Below are 22,143 nucleotides of genomic sequence, written 5' to 3'. Positions count from 1 at the left end.
ATTAAAGAAGTGAAGACGAAGAACTATCCTTTGTTGAACCCTACTCAGTAGAGGTGTTACATGTCCCATTTTAAATAAGAATATAGGTGCGTGTAGTCCTAACATTTCAAGTTACCACTTTGATTACCTACAATTAGATTAGGTAAATAGTTACACCAACCGACAATTTAGTATTTCACATTTAAGCTTAATATTGTGCTTGCAACCATTCAGCCATTGGAATTACTACACATTTTAAAAATGGTAATATTTTCTCAAGGTAACTCAAATGCAAGATTTTGTTTCTATAACATCCAAATGAGAGCAGTTTTAAGTGTCCTAAGAGTCTAAGCCAAATATCAAACCAAAACCATATGGACTCTTTTAGCATTTATTCTGCACTCATGTGTAGTACATAACATGTTGACAGCGCAAAATCCTTGTTCATCCACAATGTGTCAAAAAAGTAATGTTACATTTTTAAGTTTATGACATGACATCAAGCAATTTATCATTGAAATATCAAAACATTCAAACAATAGACCATTGCACTGTTTCAGATATCAAAGATGAGGTTAAAAACATGTGGAATGCATCAAGTTTTGTGGGGATGAACAAGGATTCAATTTCATACGGCCTTATGAAACTTCTGTACAAAGCAATTTGATAAAAACACTAATCTGAGTAAACGGTGCAAGGAACAAAGTTGAATATCAATTATATATGCAATCCACACAAAAACGTAATATATCCTTAATGGTACTGAGGTATGCCCCTGTTGATCAAACACTAGTACCTCAAACTCCCCACCCCCCTGTGGCTGAGGAGGCTGAGGGCGCAAGGGGGCGGGGGAGGCTCCGAACAAGACAAGCTAAGTTGAACCAACAGCACCAGTATGTTCCAATATAATACCACAAACAAAAGCACTTTGGGAAAATACAAGTCAAATCCAAACATGATGAACGCTGATTAAAATACATCTAACTGCAGTAAATTGTGTTGTGATTGTGCACCATGCTGATTATACGCATCTAGCTCTAGTTCTCAACCCTTATCTGTAACAGAATTTCTGGCAAACGATAGACCATGGCTCCAGAAACCCTTGGCTTGCTCTCATTTGACACATGACCTAGAAAAATATGCTCAATACTTTGGTTTTAAGACAACAAAATGCATTTGAAAAATCTCATCACATTATGTGGGGAAAATATCACATTAGTGAATAGAAATGATGAAAATATGTATCAACTGCCATACATGTACCTTCCTGAGATCTCAAGTCAAATATTCAATTGGAAACTTGCGTTGCATATCATTATCAGCAAACCACCTACATATACAGAATAACTAGTCAGCTTGAGTATTTCTCGCGTGGTCATAAAATGTCACGAAATTGAGACGGGGTTAAACATTCATAAAAATCAATGCATAAAAAAAACATTAGGATATGTAAAATAGTTTTGAACAAAACTTCTTCAATACTACTTAAAACCAGTCTGTAGCTACATATGGTTCAAAACTAAAACAATCAAAATGAAAGTTGATCAACATGTAACACTCTCCACAGCTATAAATTTCAAATGGAATGATCCAAACAATTTAAATAATAAAGGCATATCTTGGCACAAGAGGTCAAACGAAATAGTAATCTACTCAATAAGTATCAATTTTAAAGATCACGGTGTATATATATGCATGTTAAAAAAACTATTTGCAACGAAAAACACATTTATGAAAGTCAAACAATGCACGCGAACATGAGAAATTTAAACAAGAACATTTATCAAAAATATGCAATAGTCAATTGGTGATAACATTTATATTTATAGAGTCAATATTCACTTAGGCATGAAATATTATCAATATTACCCTATACAGAACGGGCAGGCCTGGCGAACGTGGGAGTTAACGTGCGGGCGGGTGATCTTCCCTCCAGCGCGAGCGAATTCTGGCCAAGTAGGACTGAGTGTGGGTAGGTGGGTGGAGCCTGTCGTCTTTCGACGAGATTTGGGGAAAGCCTGGCAGCCAGCCGAAACCAGCCAACCAAACGACCGACCAATCAGCACCTCTCACCAACATAGGAGCCTGAATTACTTTAGCAAATTTCAAATCAGTCAATGTCATAAAACAGCAAACGGATTCATTATAAAATGTCATGCACATTCAATGGTATTTTTTCCGCAATATCATCCAAAATAAGACAAACAAAGTATATGAATTTCATGTCATTTCAAAACGATATATAATCTGATGAGAATATCTGTTGATTAAACAAGCAGTTTCAAAATGTACAAACTATCATCTATGACTGGACGGCTTAGAAACATGGTTATTTATTTCAGTAGCAAAATAAATCATCACCTAGAAAAGCTAAGAAGTCTACATCATCAATAAGCACTTTCATGAACATTTCATTATACACATCAAAATAGGGTAGTCATTTTATACTATTCATCATTGAGCAAAAAATAATCCTGATAAAAAGGTATGGAATAGTGCATTTAAGGATTCATGACATTGGGTACGATAGTGAAAACATATCAAGCACGGTCATATATGGGTCATACTAGTGTCCTACATTTGTCAATACAAAATAAAACGGAAAAACGGGTAAATGAAACAAATCCTAAGTTATGAAATGAACGAGCTAACGCAAGAACGAGTGGAATCATCGGAACCACATCAAGACTACTTTTATGATAATGTCAGGAAAATATCTACACAGGTATCAAATAGTTCCATCATTTAAAACAAATCATAATAGACCATATATATTGACCATGGAAGAAATTCCAACAACTGTTTGCATATTAATGTATGGCAGTAATTCAACATGAAATTCAAATATTTGGCAATTACTGGCTGAGAGAGAACATGAACTGTATTTAACTGTGACTTGGGATTCAAAGGTAATACTGGTGAATAGTTCATACAATACTCTTCAAATGCATAAATTATGTCAATATGTGAAAGCATCAATTTTAAAATAAACATACAATATTTAAAATATGAGCAAGTGCCAAGGCAATGAGACATTTTACGATGTTTCTGTCCAAGCTGGGTTTAAGGTTAGTTTATTTCTCCGACCTTCGGCTGTTACCTATTTATATACAAATTTGACGAGCAGTTCGGTCAACCATATACATTTCAACATACCTTACCTTCCGTGCCATGCTGTCAAAAGAAACTCAGTTTCTCGAGTCAATGAACAAGAATATATTTCACTATTTTCATGCATCAAAGAGAACAAGCTTATTTTGCATACAATAAACATTTATTCATAGATGACATGTAACCTATGTCTGCTTCATGTGAACACAATACTTCAGGCATAATTTCCCTTCCTGATCACAAACCAAACTATGTACACGATTAAAAGTGTCAAAACAGCATAAAATAATACTAATGACTGCATATAAAAGCGAGACAACAATGTTATTCACAAATTAAGCCTATACAATGAAAATTCCATCAGCTGTTTTAACATGTAATTTACAAACAAACATGATTACACATAAAAATAAACATTTCCAACCTTCTCACGTGGATTTGGAGGGCCTAGAATAGTAAGTAATGCTGTGACTTAGTCTGTTATTTTAATGTTGGAATGTTGTGTGATACTACGACTTATGAAGCAGATGAAGAAATGACATTGGGCAAGTCTACTATAGCAAGCAAGTATGAAATAAGACGATGTTTCATCATAGAAATAAAGTAATGGAGGTTGATCATACAGGAGACAATGGGACATCAGCACAGCAGCAACTCGTCGCTAGACACCTCCACAGCCCCTGTACAAAAAAACAAAGGCAACCACATTCACATATGCATCAGTAATTGAAAACCTGCCCTACCTATTGTTACACGGAGTACTTACATGTGGTGTGGACTCTAGGCTTTCGGACGGCCAGGGGAGACCAGGTCCGCTTCCAATTGGTTGGACCTGGTTTTGAAACTTGCCCTCACATTTAACATTTATGCCCACGGACACTTTGATGAGAATATGGGTTATATAATTTCCTCAGATATTTACACCAACTTACCCTGGGACATACTTACGTCTACAGGAAATTCTGATATAGAGGCAAGCATTAGATACTTAGCATACATATGCCAAAGGTAGTTACCAAGTTCAAGAAAGCTTAAAAGATTTTTATTCATGTAACTAAGAAAAAGAACTTTCTTTTATAATTTGGAATCTCAGCATGTCTTGATGAAAGTAGTAATGCAAGCCTTGTATACTGCAGAATGTGGTCGTCCATGCTGGAAGAAAATGACTGATTAGTTGCTCCATGTGGAGCATATATTTTACCTCTTGCGGAGTGCATGTGCAGCCATCAAGTGGGCGTTGCAGCAACTATTGTTGGGGAGGCTGCTGGCCGCCTTGTGCCGCTGCTGCCTGCTGCATGATGAGATTGGCCTGGTAGTGCATACCCTGCTGTCTGTAGTACTCGGCCCAAGCAGAACTGTAATCTGCCTGGCCTGTCTGGGGGTTGATTGCTGTATAAAAATGGACCACAATATACCAAATACATTTACACATTTTTCCTACAATTAATCTAATACAAACAGTTACTGTTTAAATAACCTAATTCAAGATTATTTCTTTATTTAAAGTAGTCATTTAACAAGTTTTTTCTGAATAAAAAAATATATACAGGATTTTAATGAAGTACATAGTGAAAACACAGTGATGCAGTAATCTCCCTTGAGATAATTCCAAACAGTGAATAAAATCTTCCTAGCAACTTACTTGGGTGTAAACATGCAATTCTTTAACTGGTTACATTCATATTTTAACTTTAAAATGTGATTCAACATGTCTAAGTCAGGGGTAGATTTAACAACAAATTTGTATAATGCCAGTAGGGCTTGTTCCATTTAAAAGTTACTGGCCCTTCTCCAAACTAACTGGAGTACAACTAAATGGTGGAGGGTGCAAAGTCAACTAGCATGGCTCTGATTTATTCTATATTTTAAACGTTTTTTCCTGCTAGCTTAGATTAAATCTTGACTTCCACATTTGCCTCATTTCAGGAGCAAAGATGTTCTTGTACCCAACATTACAAAATGGCAGCCAGTTGGCTACCGAGATGATTCAGATACAAAAATTAAACATACATGGAGAAGAGGTGAAATATAGACTAGCCAGATGGGCAATCTACTTTATGTTTCGGACGGCTCTTTGTAATCCTAACTGGACAGCAGTTAAGTCGACCCCTGTAAGTAAATGTTCCGTTTTCTAGTGACAGCTAAGCCTTCATTAAGACATCTCACATTATCGGTGACATGCTTTCCCAAATTATGGTACATGCAGACGAGACAACAGGAAGAATAATATAAAGGTATCTTACACTCACTAGGTTGAGGGAAATTCTGGGGCTGTTGAGAGGGCTGTGTCTGCTGTGTCTGAGGCTGCTGCTGTTGCTGCTGCGGCTGTTGGCCCTGCTGTTGCTGCTGACTGTATTGCCCGTACTGACCATACTGAGCGTAATACTGAGCATAATAAGCAGCCCATGCCGCAGCATTTGCATCTTGTGCCTGCTTGTCACCTGGATCAAAAAACGCAAATAATCGTATTAATCGGGGCAAAAATAAACAGAAGATGTTACAATACTCCAATGTCAATTATATTGCGAATGATCAAGCATAACTGAAAACATAACAGCTGATACTTCTATTTGTAAGTCAATCAATACTATGAGATGCATCGCTTGTAATTCATCACATGATAAACGGTTCAAGAAACCAACTTACTGTCATTCTGTGGGGGTGTTTGTCCATAAGCATTCCATCCCTGACCATAGGCATTTGCTGGTGGTTGTCTAAGACAAAATGAAAGCAATGAAATCGGGAATTCATACAGGATTATATATTCTCCTAAAACATGTTCAAACAATATCTAAATAAATAGAATAAACTGAACACAAATATGTGAATGACAACATTTAACAATTATCTTAGTGAAACATTTGGCTGTTATTCGTGATCCTTACCCTGGCTGTCCGTACTGACCATACTGGTCATATCCTGGTCCCTGGGGACCTGGGCCTGGAGGGCCTTGTGGACCTGGACCTTGAGGCCCGGGCCCACCTGGACCTGGACCCATAGGACCACCGGGACCACCTGGACCTGGACCCTGAAATAATGGTCAATTACAAAACTTTGTGAAAAAGGAAATCATGTATTGGGGGACTAATCATAAGCTTGAACGTACTCTAATCGTCAGACAGTGCCATGCTATAGCATAAATTTTTGGGATAAATGTGGAAGTAATTCTTTTAGACATCACCATACAGAGATTTTATTGATGGCTTTAAATTGTGCTACTTCGTTGTTAAATATATCGGTGTTATTATTTATGTAACAGATTGCCTTGCAAATTAATTTGTTCTTCCAATATTTGATGTGGAAATTCTGATATTTCAAATTTAAAACTACATGATACAATTCTAATTTAAGTCAGACCTTTGTGTTCACTGCCTCTACAACGAAGATCTGAGGATATCCCATTACAGGCTAAGTCAGAACCTTTTGCAAACTTTGACCAACCAATGAAATGGGAAAAAAAACCAGGACGACGATATTGCCCAATCAGAAACAAGCTTTCGAACTTTACGGAACTTAAGTCTAGTTTTAAAATGGCAACTTCCATTCCAGACTACCCACTCAAAATTATTGACAATTGTTGAAAACTTAATAGAAAATTCTTGAAAGAAAAACAAATGGATGAGGTTGTATGGCAGCACTCAGGGTTTGCCTCGACTTTCAGAGGTCCCCCAATAATGAATTTTAAGGGCCCTTCAAAGAAATGGAATTGTGTAGCGTACTGAATGTCATAATTACTTTAGGGCCTGGAATGAATAATGATCATGTAGTGATGATTGATGAAATAACACTCAACTGCTCTTGAAGCAGTGAAGGTACAATGGATATTACCATCTTTTTTCTGTGTCCAAATGTCAACATTTATGTGCACTTGACACACATTGTGAGCTGTGTAAAACCATGCGCACTTCCCGAAGGCTATTTAAATGCCCTCTCTTCCAAGCGTTTTTCCAATTGAAGTGAGAGATTGATTCCAAATGATAGACATGGTCAAACAGCTCTTAATGCATCATGTTAACACCCATTTGAGGTAAGCATGCTTAGAAAACATTCCGACTTCAGATTTTGTAAGTGATGCTGATTGGTCAGATGAAAGGTCATTCTGACGTTATCTGTAATCTGATGTCAGATCTTTCTGTGGCGATAGCGAGCACCAATATCCGAATTTACAGAGACTGTTGGATACACACAATCATAATATACACACAATCATAATATGGAAATATAAAGAGATACTTACATCTGACTGTAAGCCTGCCTTTTCACAGATCATCTGAATAGCATGTTGTATTTGCTGTGGGTTACCACGGATGTTAAAGATTTTCTCTCCTGGGTTTGGTGGTGGGTTTCTGTCCAACTCCACATGTGCTCCAGACTGACGGTTAATTTCTCTGATGGTTTCTCCACCTGTGCAACAAGAATCAATAATTCACAACTATCTTCTCTAAAAACAGCCAACTGCTCATATTTCTTGAATTAACATTATCAAAGAATGTTTTTCCACAAGACTATCAAACCCATATACAGAACGCAGCAGCAACACATGCCTTCAGAAGTGGTTATTGCTTCAAATGGTTGTCATGACCAACTCTCAAGTCATCTCACTTGAAGACATCTCACAACTTAATGATCCAAATATGTTGGAAGATTTATTACCATTCACCACTCACTAAGCAATAAACTTGAGTCATGCAAGCAAAATCTTCCTTTTTATATTGCACAAGTCCGACACTCAAGGCTCTATAGAGAGAGCCAGAAGTTCTAATGACGTGCTTCCATAACATGTGTGTCCATTTAATGACTGCACTGCGTACATACTGATAGCATAGGCCTTCCATTTCACTCTTCTCAACTAATGTGACAACTAAATGTTTCAGCAAATGCTAACAGAGTCAACGATCACATATCAGTTGTGAAAGATACGATCTAACACATGAAAAACCATGTGTCTATCAAAACAATGAAACACCTAAAGTCATTTTAAAATATTTGACAAAATCACTAAAGAAATCAAATTCAGTTGTTCTTGCTATTTTGACAAAGATAAACATCAAAGTCGCTGTATGGGTTCGAAACTCGTTTGATCTATTTTGGGAGATGGTCTAGAGTACAAAACACTTTTTTTTAATTATGAACCATCATTGTGTTTCAGCACGTACATGGTCTTAACTTGGTTGAGATAGAAAATAATCACTCACCCTTTCCAATGACTAATCCACACTTGTCTGAGGGTACTGAGTATGTTGTTCCATCTTGAAATCCTCCCTCAAAGCCTCTGCCCATTCCCCCTCTGCCTGGTCCACCTGGGGGGAAGCCACCTCTGCCACCACCTCCTCCTCGGCCCCCACCACGACCACCTCGGCCCATTCCAAAACCACCGCCACCTCCTCCCCGACCCATACCGCCAGGACCGAACTGCTGAAAACAAAAGCCACAAAGATTATCTCCACATCTTGACTTCATTCAGATGTCGACTATCACAATGGCTATTGGTTTATGAACACTTACACATAAGCTGTTTATCAATCAAACATTATCAAGAAGCATATCAACTTTAGTATGAAGCAACAAATTTACCAAAGTTTTGTACATCTGTATGGCATATACCATTAATATGTTGGAAGGTCTACTATCAAACTCCACTCATTGAGGAAAATACCCGAGTGGTGTTAGCGAATCCTTCCTTTAATATTGCACAAGTCCGACACTCCAGGCTCCATAAAAAGAGCCAAAAGTTCTAATGACGTGCTTCCAATTTGTTTTCAGTTTCAGAACAGATTACATATATTCTTTTGTGCAACTGAACCATTTCGTTATTCCAATAATGTACAATTGACAGTAGCAGTATTGGGTACATACGGTTGCGTTATCCAACAATTCATGGATCATTCCTACAGCTTGGTTAACCTTGTCAGGAGGGCCTGTAATAGCACATATTCTGTCTGGTGTCTGTCCATCATCTGCAACAGTATAATGGCAGAGGTAAACATCAACGATAATAAAACAAAGAATCCATGCTTTACCAGAGGCAGCTATACAACAGCAAATATGACGAAGATGCCCAAAATTCTTATCTTCAGTTCACAGGGTAGACATGAATTCATATTTCACTTGTCCACAAAAATGGACTGCTACAGAATTGCCATCTACCTAATGTTAAATGTAGTTGTCCACAAATCCTTCCTGTGTTTTACAAGTCTCGAATATGCACATTTTACTAATCTGTACATGATAGTCACAAAACATACCTCTTACTCAATGAACCTACTTTGCACTCAAAGAAAGACATTTTCTTAAAAAAGGAAATTCTAATTCTGAATCTCATTTCCTTTTGATTAATGACAAAAGGGTCTTGACTACTGCAATTTTTGAGCCATGAAAAATCCACCTTAACATTGTACATCATTTCAAAAGACAGATTCTTTAGGAATTGAACTTATACATGTTCTAAGTATTATTAAAGTATAGTACAGAGGTTCTCTACAATACACTACCTGGCTTAAACTGTACTTTAGCACCAGTTTCTGTCTGGATCTTTTTGATCATTTCTCCACCCTTGCCAATAACAAGCCCAACTGCTGCTCTGGGTACGGGGATCTGCAACAGAATTGCTTATCTTAATATCAACAAATAGATACTGCACATGGATATGGTAGTTGCTTTGTAGTTATTTTTACACCTCAGTCTGCAATATTTAAGCAAAATCAGAGTCTGGGTCAGTCAAACCAGTGCTTGACACATTACGCCCAAAGTAAATATGATATAAGTAGGAAACTTGATAACTTGAACAGAATGACAGACCTAACCAAGGAAAACAAAATGGTAGCCACAACTACACAAGTTTAAAATCCCCTGACGTGTGGCTACCCTATCTTCCATCATCAGAAAGTTATTTATTTACTATTCTTTACCACATAACATCCTTATACATACATGCACTATTTCAGTTTTTTTCAGTTTGTTTAACGCTGCACTCAGCAATATTCCAGCTATATGACGTTTGTCTGAAAATAATCGAGTCTGGAAAAGACAACCCAGTGATTGATATCATGAGCATCGCTCCACTCAAATGGGATATGATAACATGCATCAACCAAGTCAGCGAGCCTGACCAGCAGATCTTTGTCGCCTCTTACGAAAAGCAGTCGCCTTTTATGGCAAGTATTGGTTGCTGAAGACCTATTCTACCCCGAATCTGCACAGGTCCTCTTTTTTAAAGAGAAAAGTTGATTGTCTGTTGTGACAACTACATGAACTAGGTAATGGCAGCAGTTATTTTACCTCTGTTCCACCTCCTCTGCCACCCATTCCATAGTCATTGAATCTGCCACCTCCTCCTCCACCACCACCGCCTCCGCCGCCACCACCCATCTGTGGAATATGCAAGACAAATATATTGTACTTGGTTTACAGACACCAAAATCGAAACAAAAAAAATGAAACAAGAAAATGTCAAGTTCCTTTATAAATAGAGACATTACTGTCACTACCCACCTCCATGTCTTTTTCTGCCAATAGTTCAATAACCATCTCCTTGGCTCTCTGAAAACACAAAACAGTAACATGCAAAAAAACCTATACATAAAAGTATTCATGGGTACATCGCTCAACTTGTCCCAATTAAAAGCAAATCATAATGTCAATGCTGAATTAGTCTTTAGAACATGAAATCTACACCACATTCCTAAGCTGACCAAGTCTTTGCAATGCATTAAATGCATAACTTTTGTGATTTAGCTACTTGTAAAAAAATCAGTTAATGGGCACCTTAAAAAGAATGAAAACTATTATTATGTTTATCAAGCTTATGTTAACAGCATGTGAGCAACTGGGAGCACTGACCCCCAGCACCCATGGTAGAGGGCAGACATGTGAACAAACCTGACACTTGTTGGGATCCCCTGTTATACGGAGAGGCTTGTCACATGCTGTTGGAGAGTTGCTGTCTTGAATCATTACCATCTTTACACCAGCACGCTCCTGACATTCACAAGGAAGAAGTTGGAGTAAGAAAAATATACAATGAAGGATTTGTTAGTATTTTAAACATTTTGCTAATTATAAAACTTTGGTTCTGAAAATGAACAAAAGACCAATCATTCAAATTTGAAATGATTGATGTGTCATTCAGTGTTCGAAATTATGTGTGTGCAAGTGGTGGTACTTGAGGTTTGCTGTGACAGAAAATGATCCCACACTCTGAATGCCCACTGGACACAACTGTGCACAAGTGAATTATGGTGGCTCTTACGACTGGGCCGGCTGTTGGTTGGTTTGTTGTTTTATGCCGCACTCAGCAAAATTCCAGCTATATGACGGCGGCCTAAATAACCTAGCCTGGACCAGACAATCCAGTGATTGACATCATGAGCAACGATCCACGCAATTGGGATGGATGACATGCTTCAACCAAGTCACCAAGCTTGACCAACCAATCCCGTTTGTTGCCTCTTATGACAAGCATGGGTTGGTGAAGACCTACTTTACCCGGTAACTTCACAGGTCGCCAACTGTTGGAAATGAGCAACACCCCAGCCATAGTAAAGTAACTTGAAAACAAGAGTATGGGTCAGACAAAGCAGTAGTTGACAGTTGATGGCATTCAACCACTGTAACTAACCCATATTTTTGAGAGATAGTGGAAACCTTTTTAGTCCCGGAGTTGCCACAGGTGACATTGCACGAAGGCAGCCTGTGACAAGCAAATCTGTAGTGTGCTGAGCAACCACTCACCTGCAGCTGCCTGATGGTTTCCCCGCCCTTGCCAATGATGAGGCCGACCTTGTTGCCTGGTATACTCATCTCAACAACGGCCTGCCCATCATACAATTGATTGGGATCCATCGGACCCTGGGAGCTCTTTCCTCGCTCAATGATAAGATTGATTGCCTGCTTACAAGCTCTGAAAGATGAATAATTAGTGCAGACAATGAACCACCAATATCCTATTGCATATGGACAAATGATGAACAGACACAATGTTTGTGTAGCACAATACAAATTTTCAGGAAAAAAATATTAGGAAATATCGAAATGGCAACATATTTGGTCAACTAAATTTGTCAGTTTTGCATTGATTGGTTTTCTTTATATCATTGTACAGAAAGGTACACATTGCCCAGAAAAGTGTGAAAGTTCTTCTGGATTTGACTTAAGAGGTAAAACATTTTGCCATGGGACAATGACATTAAGCAATGTTCATTTAGGGATAAGATTTCTTAAAACATACTTAAAAAGTTAGGTGAGGATTTAGGATACTAAATGAAGTATGTGTACATTGTAATGGCATGTATCAGGAAAACAGACATGTCACCACCTGATCCGCTTCACTCGTCAACAAGAAGCAAAGTAATCAAGTTTGTTGCACAAGTTTTTTCCAAATCGGCAAGTGAACTTTGCGATCTGCTGATACACAATAATTTTATCCAACATTTGGCATATACATATTTGTTTTATTTCAAAAGCATATTTATAGTTTTTGTTGCACGTTTGATATGCTAGGACCTGATTTGTCTGCATATTTCTGTTAATTTAATGCATATTTTATGCAAATACGCAGCAAATATAGAGTTCTGAAGAATAATCGGATATTGGTGTTATCCACATTGTGCAAATCTCAACATGGTGTCCACACAGATTTTTATGGCTATTTTCAATGTGAATGCTGAAGTCCAGATAGGTTTTCATCTGTGCAGGTAAAGATAATAAACCACTGTTACTTACTGTATAGCACTAGGGGGGCCTGTGAGGGTGCACATTCTTTCTGGGAGGCCTCCACTGTCTGAAAAATGCAAACATGCATCATCTGCACAATTAGTACACAGCAGATCGCCTTCAATATATCATATTTAGCAGACATGAAATTCAACTTCCGTTTTGACTGACTGTGGGGTCTTAAATTTTGGTGCGTGATTTCAGAGTAATTCTTTTAAAAATATCCACCTACAACGGTTTGCTTAACAAGATACTTTCAGAACTACCTTAAAGCTTAAGATTCTGTGGTGAATAAAATGTATTGTACACAGAAAGCCTAGATTATCTTTATATTACAGATTAAGATTTTGTTCTCACAAAAATATGGTAGATTTCTGGAACAAAAGATCTCATTCATATCAAGCATTCTCAGATACAAGGCAAAAAGTGAGCAGGCCTCACTAGTATCCCTGACTTCAATGCCAACATATTTCTAAGTTCAAAACATAACAGCAATATTTTCTCCAAAAACTTGCTATCAAAATGAAAATTTGCACGGCACCTCCCTTATTCGTAAAGAAACTGTACCCCCAATTGGAAAAAAATCCATGAAGTTATTGGTTGCACAAATGTTGAAGTGAAAATTTACAAGTTCAAAACATTGTTTTCCAGAAAATACATACAAAATTGAACTATGTAAAGAAAAAAATAATATAGCTGTATTTTTTTCAGAAAATCCGAATATTCAAACTTCACACTGTACCTCTCCTATAGGTATAAAATGAATCTGTAATAGTTATCAAGTTAAAGGTCACATAAAAATAATGTCCTCTGAAGGACGGACAGAAATCCTTGATACAAGAATATACCCCCCTTTTAGGTTGATATTCAACCAAGTCTGTCATTAAAAAAATATATTCCAATTTGAACTGAACATCCACAATTTATTTTACAAATAAAAAACATTAAAGACATCCCAATTTTGAACATCACAATATTTTTCCAATTAACCTGGCTTGGGCACAGAGTTTAGAATCCTAAACAAGTCCCTGGATCAACTACCACTAACACACAACCCCAATTGACACTGCCACCAATAAGCTGATAAACATTTACTTGAGGAGAGGCCTGTTGAGTATGAAGAACAGTAACATTAATGAACAAGTGTAAAATCCACTGCTATCAGGACCAACCTGGGGCAATCTGTACTTTGCAGCCTGTCTCTGCCTGCAACCGTGTGATTTGCTCACCACCTTTACCAATAACTGAAATGGAGACATTCAATAATTTTGAAACCTGTTGAAAATGTTTAAGTAAAACATCTTGCTCAAAACAAAAATAAAAAATTCAGCAAATTATCCAAGGAACCAATTAATAAAATCAGATTTTCAGATCAACTCAAGATACATAAAAAATGTAAAGAGAAGTAATTAAAATCAGATCTTAGCGCTCGTTATCGCTACTGGTCTGCAGGTCACACTAGAGCAACCTTTTGCAAATTATGACCGACCAATGAAATAACAAAAAGAAAACATTAACCAATCAGAAAACAGCTTTCTCCAGCTTTACGACACTTGTTTCAAAATGGTGACTTTCATTAGACAACGCTTTGAAAAATAATGGCAAAGTTCTCACTTCGAAATTTGAAAACTGAATGAAAAATAAAATTTCATAAAGTCTAATAGATGGCAGAGATTTTACAGCAATAAATCCCCGACTATGGAAAGTATCTTTTCAGATGTTTATCCCATTGATAAGATACGATTGATAGATAACAGTTGTGCAACACTCAGTACAGTCGTACAACCCGATAATTGTTGTTCATAATTCCCTGCATTAATCTTTGAGGTTGCAAGATTGGAAAACACATTTGATTTTTGTGAACCTGTACAGTGTAAGCGACATTGATTGGTCGGACGAAAAGTCTTTCTGATGAGACCTGTAATGGGAGGTCTTAAGATATTTGTTTAGCAGTTGTGAGCACAAAGACCTGATGTTAATGTAATAGTGAAAATAAAATGAAGTTGGTAATTACTCACTTAATCCGACCATCTTGTCAGGAACTGCATACTCCTCTGTGCTGACCATCTCAAGGTGTGGTTTGGGTATGCTTGACGGGGGACCAGATGATGCTACTCCTAGCTGCTGATTGATTCTTGCTGCTGCTTCTTGTGCAGCCTGTGCAGCCTGACTGGCTCTGATGTGAGAGTTTGGACTTAACGCCATACAGACTTGATTATATTACAAGTCAAATGAATAGATACATAATATCCAACAATATACACTCTACTTTTATTGACAAAAATATTTAATCAAACAATTACTTTTTTAGATGACTGGATTGCATGTTTTGAAATCGAAAGATGAATACTGACAATTGAAAAAAACGAGTCGAGAACACGTGCAGAAACACATTGTTTTGCAAACACCATTATTTCACTTGGACAGCAACCATACAGAGAATTGACAATATTTATAAAAACTTTCACATTATACAAATGTTTGTTCTTGGTATGCTGGAAGATCAAATATGAATTGGCTGATGGGATTCAGAAGGTAGGATTGCTTTTTATAATTATATTTTGGAGAATTTTGTACTTCTAACATGACTATTTAGCACTGGTCATAATGTTTCTAAATTTTGAGGCCAAAAGATGTGGAAACAGCATTTTCAACTGTAACAAAAACATCTGGGTCCCAAGTGAAACAATGATTCGGTAAGGTTACCTGGAACAAGTACTTCATTTTATTTTTGACAGTTTAAGTTTCATTTAAATTTCATTATGTTCCTAAAAATTCAACTGAAAAGTACTTTCCAGTACATTTGAAAACACCTTACTGATATATCAAAATTTCATAGGAAATTAATCAAGACTTGAAATGTGTCCTACCTTTGCTGATCAGCTACTCTCTGTTGATCTGCTATTGCTCTCAGCTGTGCTCCTATAGCTAGCAAAGAAACAACACTTTCATAAACATGGCATCACCAACAACTCGCATTCCTATCTGTACCCTACAATCTTACCAGACCTTTCTGCTTTGCACCCTGAAAGCAAGACCATACTATTACTTACTGTGTTGTGGTGTCCTGTAGTCTGAGGGAAGAAAAGCATTATTGAATGTCCAGAACATTGCATTTCTGACCAGGCCTAACCCAACACTGTAGTTCAACTAAGTCAAATGGTTGATTCCCTTATACCTCAACTTTACCACAAGTCAAATAACTCACGATCTACAATTGCAGCAGGGGTTTTCTTTGCTTCTGGTTCACCTGAAACGAGAAAAACAAAAAAACATCCTGTTAGGGGCTATCCTTGGGTTTGTCTAGGTGCCAATGTACAGGCTGTGTCAGAATGTGGATAGAAGAATGGCAGAGATGTTGGGATTAATCACAGATAATGACAGCTGCTGTGGTGTTAAACATGGATCAAAGTGAAGATTCAAAGGTGTGTCTAAATACTAGAAGCAGATGAGATGTTCTTGGGAGTTGTTGTTGAAGGAGATTTTGAGACTATGCAGAACAGTTACAACTGAGTCAGAAACAGACAACCCCTAGGAACTACTAGAAAATGTCATGTCTACGTACAGTGTTGAGTTAAAAGGCTGGTCAGAACTACATCACATCCAGTAAACCTCTCACCTGTATCAACCAGGGCTTGGGCTTACTGGATGAACTAAAGTTTAAACTCAATACAATGAATTAGAATGCAAGACAATAGAATTTAATTCAGTTTCAAAAAAAGCTGAAAATAGAAATAATGTTAAATGGCCACCAAACACCATCAAGCATGGCAATACTAAACTATCGAGTCTTGCGATAATTTTCAAAATCTGCACAAGAACAACAACTTCAAGTACAAACAGGAGCTAGGGAATCTGCAGCTCACTTGACCTCAACGGCTCGTGTGAATGCAATGAATTGAGCAAGTGTCAGGAAATAATGGCATCAAGAACAAACATCAAGCAATTACATCATAAAATGCTTCTTCGTAAGTTCCTTAAAGGTGCTAATTCTGTGCCACTATCAGTGAGGGTTAGCATGGGCTATTGCACTTATATAGTGATGCATTGCACCAGTCAGTACAAAAACACCTGGGCCTACAAGCCGGAATTGGCCTAGGAATCACCTTTGGTAGATTTTAGTGTCACATATGGATCATTCTAGCCGAGTTTACTGGACCACGAGACATTTTACAGCACTCGTGCACGAGTGCCTAAAGCAGATGATTCTATTATATCCCTTTGTTTAGCAAAGATAAGACCAAAGGACCAAAGTGTCCAAAGGAATTCCAAGAATTTTGCAGGCTTGGTCTGTACATTATCTGTATTCAACAGATGAGATTATACCCCAGTGAACACACAAATAATCTCCATGTTCAAATATGCCCTGTGGGCTGTTTGAACAGATTCCAGAGCACCATAATGGCTTGACAGTAATGATCCCAAAATGCCAACATGCAGGTGGGTATTACTATGAAGGAGCATGTACCATCCACCACTCTACAACAGTATTACACATGCAATGATCTGAGCAGTCACAGTAAACACAGATACAAACAACTGTCAACAAACAGATCCTAATACAAATTGATTCACATCACATAGATACAATTAAGTCAGATCTTCAAACTCTACATGACAAATGTTGTGCGAACAGCTTCAAAATGTTACAATAGCCATAGCTGCAATACTGGGATGCAATGCTCAATTCTCATGTTAACGTTTTTATGTTTTCCAGGAAGAAAACATTTTTGAACATGTATTGAGATTAATTTTTCCAAAGATGGTAAGAATAATTTGACATGAGCACAGACAATCCATCTTGATAAAACAATTGTGAAAATAACATCTTGTTCTTTGCAAAGTGAAGAGGGTAGCTGCATGTTACAATATTTGGAACGTTATCCTTAACTTCTCAAACAGAATGAGATGCTGTTTCACTTTCGATGAAATGACCTAAACTTTTTTTGAAAAGATTCTAACTTTTGGGGGATGAAAATGTATTTTCTAGTTTTTTACTGATCAAGAAGATTAATAATTGCCTCCGACTAGCAGTATTAGACACTTTCGGTTGAATTTCAAAGAACTTTAGTGTTAAGAGGGGTTTAGTTTTCAATTACTGCACAGCACAAAATTACTAATAACTAACCACAAAGACTGAGTTAGAAAACACATTTATAAACATCTAAAACTTATACAGGATTTCATCTAGTTCAGTTCGCTTAAATGGAGAACTATTTACGAAATGCTACCTCAGTATGCCCCTCAACACCAATTCAAAGCCAAAGTGAAAAGAAACCTTGCCTGCAGTTTCTAATGAATGTTCATTCAATTATCAATATTGTAGTTTTGAAGTTGTAATAAATTGAAATAGCCCTATCACCATTGAGTTTTCGCCAGAAGTTTTGAAGACCTTGATGAAACCCTGTGCATTATGTCAAGATTAGACCAGGTAGGTAGGAAACTAACCAAGCCCAGTTGATCCCTCTTCAAATGGCCTCTTCACGCCCTGCTGTCCTGCATCGCCCCCTCCGGGCTGATTGATTTTAGCTGCTATCTGCAATAGACATGGATTATTATTAACAAGAAACAAGTGTTTTTTTAAGATCGATAATTGGCTAACGAGTTAGATGAGATACATTTGTTGCTTAACATTGCACACAGTGTTCTATCTGTAGGACAAAAGCCTGCAACTAGTCAATTCTGTTCCTATATTCAAATACCGTAGCTGAAAACACTAACGACCCTAGGCCTCTAAAGTTTGGACACTGGTTAGGGGTTGACACGTTTTCTTTCATAGCTGTTCGGTGCAACTTTTCATACAAGTACTACATACTTGGTTTTTCGATTACATTCGCACTTCTAAATATTTCACTCTAGTCAGGTTTTCCCTTACTAAATTCAATATCTTTTTCATCTAAAATTTAAGAATTAAAGTTCCAATATTTTCAATACCACACTGATCAAAAACAATTACTTACCACACTTGGTACATATTCTTACATTTAAAAAAATAAGGTTTTTTTTAAAGACAGCTACTTATGGTTAAGTACACTTGTCCCAAATTGACTTTGGGAGCATGTACTACATGCTATTCAACAGTTTCAGTAACTTTGGCCATTGCCTTCTTTTACGATCAACTGTATTTTCTCACAAAACAGGTTTCAGTAACATATCCTCATTGTTACAACTGGTTCTTGTGAAGACATATCAAGGAAGGAAGTTTGACATTTACCTCTTAATCGCACAAAGTCAATATTGCTGTAGATTCCCTAGACAATTTATTTCACCAATCAATATTTTGATTTTTTAAAGAAGACATTAATTCAACCAAGTTTCCAAATATGAGCTTAACAGTGGTCACAATGCTAAAGAGTAGGAACAAAAGATTAATTCAATTTGTTTTATTAATCAATAGATGCTCATAAAACCAATATTTAGAAACCTGTCCAATTTCCCTTAAGGAATCTTGAGCACATGTCCCAGGGAATGGTTAGTTTGTCCAGGTATCAATAGTGGCATATTTCTTGGTTTAAAGATCATTTAACGACCCAGTCTGTAGGTGTGGAAAGACAATAGTTTTTCACCCATTTTGTGGAATTGGGGAACCAAAACAGAATTTATCTCCTATTTGTAAATACAAAGCAATTCACATCTGATCAGTTATTAATCCAACTACAGCTTTATCAAAAATTGCTTTAATAATTCACCAGTTTTCATACTAAACAAAACAACTTGCAGTGACATACGTTTAGGGTCTGCATGGTGACTGTTTCATCTGATTGATCAGCATGCTACGGTCAGATTGGAAAAAAGGAAACAGTCAGGTTTTATGTATCCTTTAAATAAAAGAAGCCATGATCTCAAATAAAAAAAATTAAGCTACATACTGCACATGCCCCAATCACTCAAAACAAAATCAGGACTAGGGGCCAAGTAGAGACTTTTCATGCCTCTTACCTATTTTCACGGAATCACTACTTTCACCAGGAAAAACGCTTAATTCGCATGGAAAGGCAACATACATCATAGAAAGCACAACTAAGTGCAAAATATGGAAGTAGGTTTAACAACGAACTGAACCCCCAAAGAACTTGTCCTTGAAAAGGGAAGAATATGCAAACTAAATAGAACGTGCGCAATTAACACTCCGATTTCCAGTAAAACTCTTGGAACAAGTACTATGCACAGAACAGCTTAAAAGCAATCTTTTACTTCCTTATTAAAGTGGAACAACAAGGCCTCATGTTGGAATGATAATGGGGAAACACGTGTAGCCAACTGCGTATCGAGCACGTTTAATTGATTAATAACTTAACAAAGTGCGCGCTACACGTAGGTAGTGATTGCTATTCTAGTCACGAATTAGGGCTTGTGATGTAGTGAATCAATCTTAGATTTTATACGCGTAAAATACATACCGGATACGCTTTGGCACTGTGACCCTTGAGGGCGTACAAAAAACCAAGCGTGTTCTCTACTTTTCATAACCTAATTTACTTGGATATTAATATGCACTGGGGGGGACATATAACCAAAGAACTTCACAGAAGAACAACACACACTTAGGCAGTACCAGTGTAAGTTTATTTAGCATCCATCGGTGATCGTAGTAAATGTTTCGAAACCACGTGCACATCCTAGCCCCTTGCTAATTGAAAATGTCGGCACGCGGAAGCATGTCTTCAGATCGCCGAGAAGCCACGGCCGAGGAACAAGCATAATTAGATATCCGAAACAATTCAAATACATATCATTATGATCTACAATTCAGCACCTTTGCATTTCAATGTTTAATGATCATTATTACCTGTCTTGCTCTTGCTACTGCGTCCGCGAAAGCCGATTGTGCATCAAATCCACCTGGACCACCAGATTGATCCATTGTCTTCAAAATGGCGGAAGAGAGTGATCGCGACGCGAGGGCGCTGAAGTTTTCTGCTATTTTGATTGGCCGAGACAGAAAAGGCGCCCTCTGTTGGGATTTTCCACCACGAGCACGTGGTTTTTGCATTGCTTTAGAAAATTCAAGAGGAGAGTTGTGGGTTTAACCTCAATGTCACGGCCTGCAAGGAAAGAAAGGGCGCCGTGCAAAGTCGAGAGGCTTGGGCCAAACAGTTGAAATGTTCTTGGTGAAAAATATCGATAAGTACTATTAACTAGGTTACGTAGGTGATTAATATTCTTAAAACAAGATTCTGATGGTATGCAACAGATTATATTTCTGAATTAAATTTGGCTATTTTTTTTTCCCATTATTGTATGAAATCCCCATCTTTATTATTTTTTGTCAAGGTATCGATACCCAGGTTATTGATATTCAAGATTGCAGATATATAATATGTTGTACAACTTTGTGGTCTTTCAACATCTTTATTTGTGAAATAAAATCTAATTTTATAAACAAATTCAACCAAATCATCTATGCATATTATTTTATAAAATCCCTATCTTTATCGTGTTTCTTTGTTTCATCTAGGCTCCTTGTGATTGTTACCAGGTTAAAGTTTCTCTTGGGTCGCTATGTTACTAAACCTCGACCTTTGTATGGTATATCTTATGCAATATAAAATTTTCTGTAAAAATGTTTATAATACATATTTATAAGTTGACCGTATTTAATATACAAAAGACATGAAGTGCTGTATTTGATTAATTTGTTAATGAAATCCTTTAATATTTTCTTAATTTTACTCCTGCAAAAATATTTCATTGACCAAAAAAATACAATTTGTCGGTCTCGTAGTGATTTTCAGAAGAAATGTTTGTTTTGTTTTGTTCGTTGTTTTACGCCCCACTTAGTAATATTCCAGCTATATGACGGCGGTCTGTACAAAATCGAGTCTTGACCAGACAATCCAGTGATTGCATCATCAGCATCGATCCATGCAATTGGGATCGATGATATGTACCAACCAAGTCAGCGAGCCTGACCACCCGATCCCGTTAGTCGCCTTTTACCACAAGCATAGTCGCCTTTTACGGCAAGCATGGGTTGCTGAAGACCTGTTCTACCCCGGATCTTCACGGGACAGAAATGTTTGTAATTCAACTGATAATTACACATATTTTAATCATATTTTTAAGCACACTCCCCATGTTTCAGTATTCACCCTGTCACTGTGCTGGCAATTGTGAAGTAAGGCCAGACTTTATTAAAGCTTGGTTTACGAATCCCTCGATTCTCAAAAATTAACAATGTGAAATAAAGCACAAAAAGCTGTGTTTTTTAATTCCGCCGACCGGAAATAAGTGTAAAAAGAAAATTCATTCACTATCGCGATCAGTAGCAATAAATTATTTAAAAAACCTGTTGAAAATGTACCTTAATGCATTTCAAACTTATTTAACAGTTTCAGGAAA

The 22,143-nt window shown here is 37.2% G+C and overlaps 1 protein-coding gene across 1 annotated transcript; it reads right to left on the bottom strand.

Moving 5' to 3' along the window:
- Positions 1-356: 356 nt before the first annotated feature.
- Positions 357-20,700, bottom strand: LOC139459659 (far upstream element-binding protein 1-like). The gene is made up of 21 exons (XM_071241266.1): positions 20,591-20,700; positions 19,530-19,574; positions 18,250-18,337; positions 16,010-16,051; positions 15,672-15,729; positions 14,820-14,995; positions 13,974-14,045; positions 12,811-12,892; positions 11,821-11,989; positions 10,969-11,067; positions 10,582-10,629; positions 10,369-10,458; positions 9,582-9,684; positions 8,947-9,047; positions 8,286-8,505; positions 7,328-7,494; positions 5,976-6,118; positions 5,737-5,804; positions 5,334-5,537; positions 4,292-4,479; positions 357-3,770 (listed from the first exon to the last, which is right to left on the bottom strand). Exons 1-20 carry the CDS (start codon positions 20,663-20,665, stop codon positions 4,337-4,339), a joined length of 2,193 nt encoding a protein of 730 aa, XP_071097367.1. The 5' UTR covers positions 20,666-20,700; the 3' UTR covers positions 357-3,770; positions 4,292-4,336.
- Positions 20,701-22,143: the final 1,443 nt, after the last annotated feature.

This window comes from Haliotis cracherodii, unplaced genomic scaffold, assembly GCF_022045235.1.
Source record: "Haliotis cracherodii isolate W230 unplaced genomic scaffold, xgHalCrac1.p SCAF_13, whole genome shotgun sequence".
Lineage (NCBI taxonomy): Eukaryota > Metazoa > Mollusca > Gastropoda > Lepetellida > Haliotidae > Haliotis > Haliotis cracherodii.
This window is presented reverse-complemented; position numbering and strand designations above follow the sequence as displayed.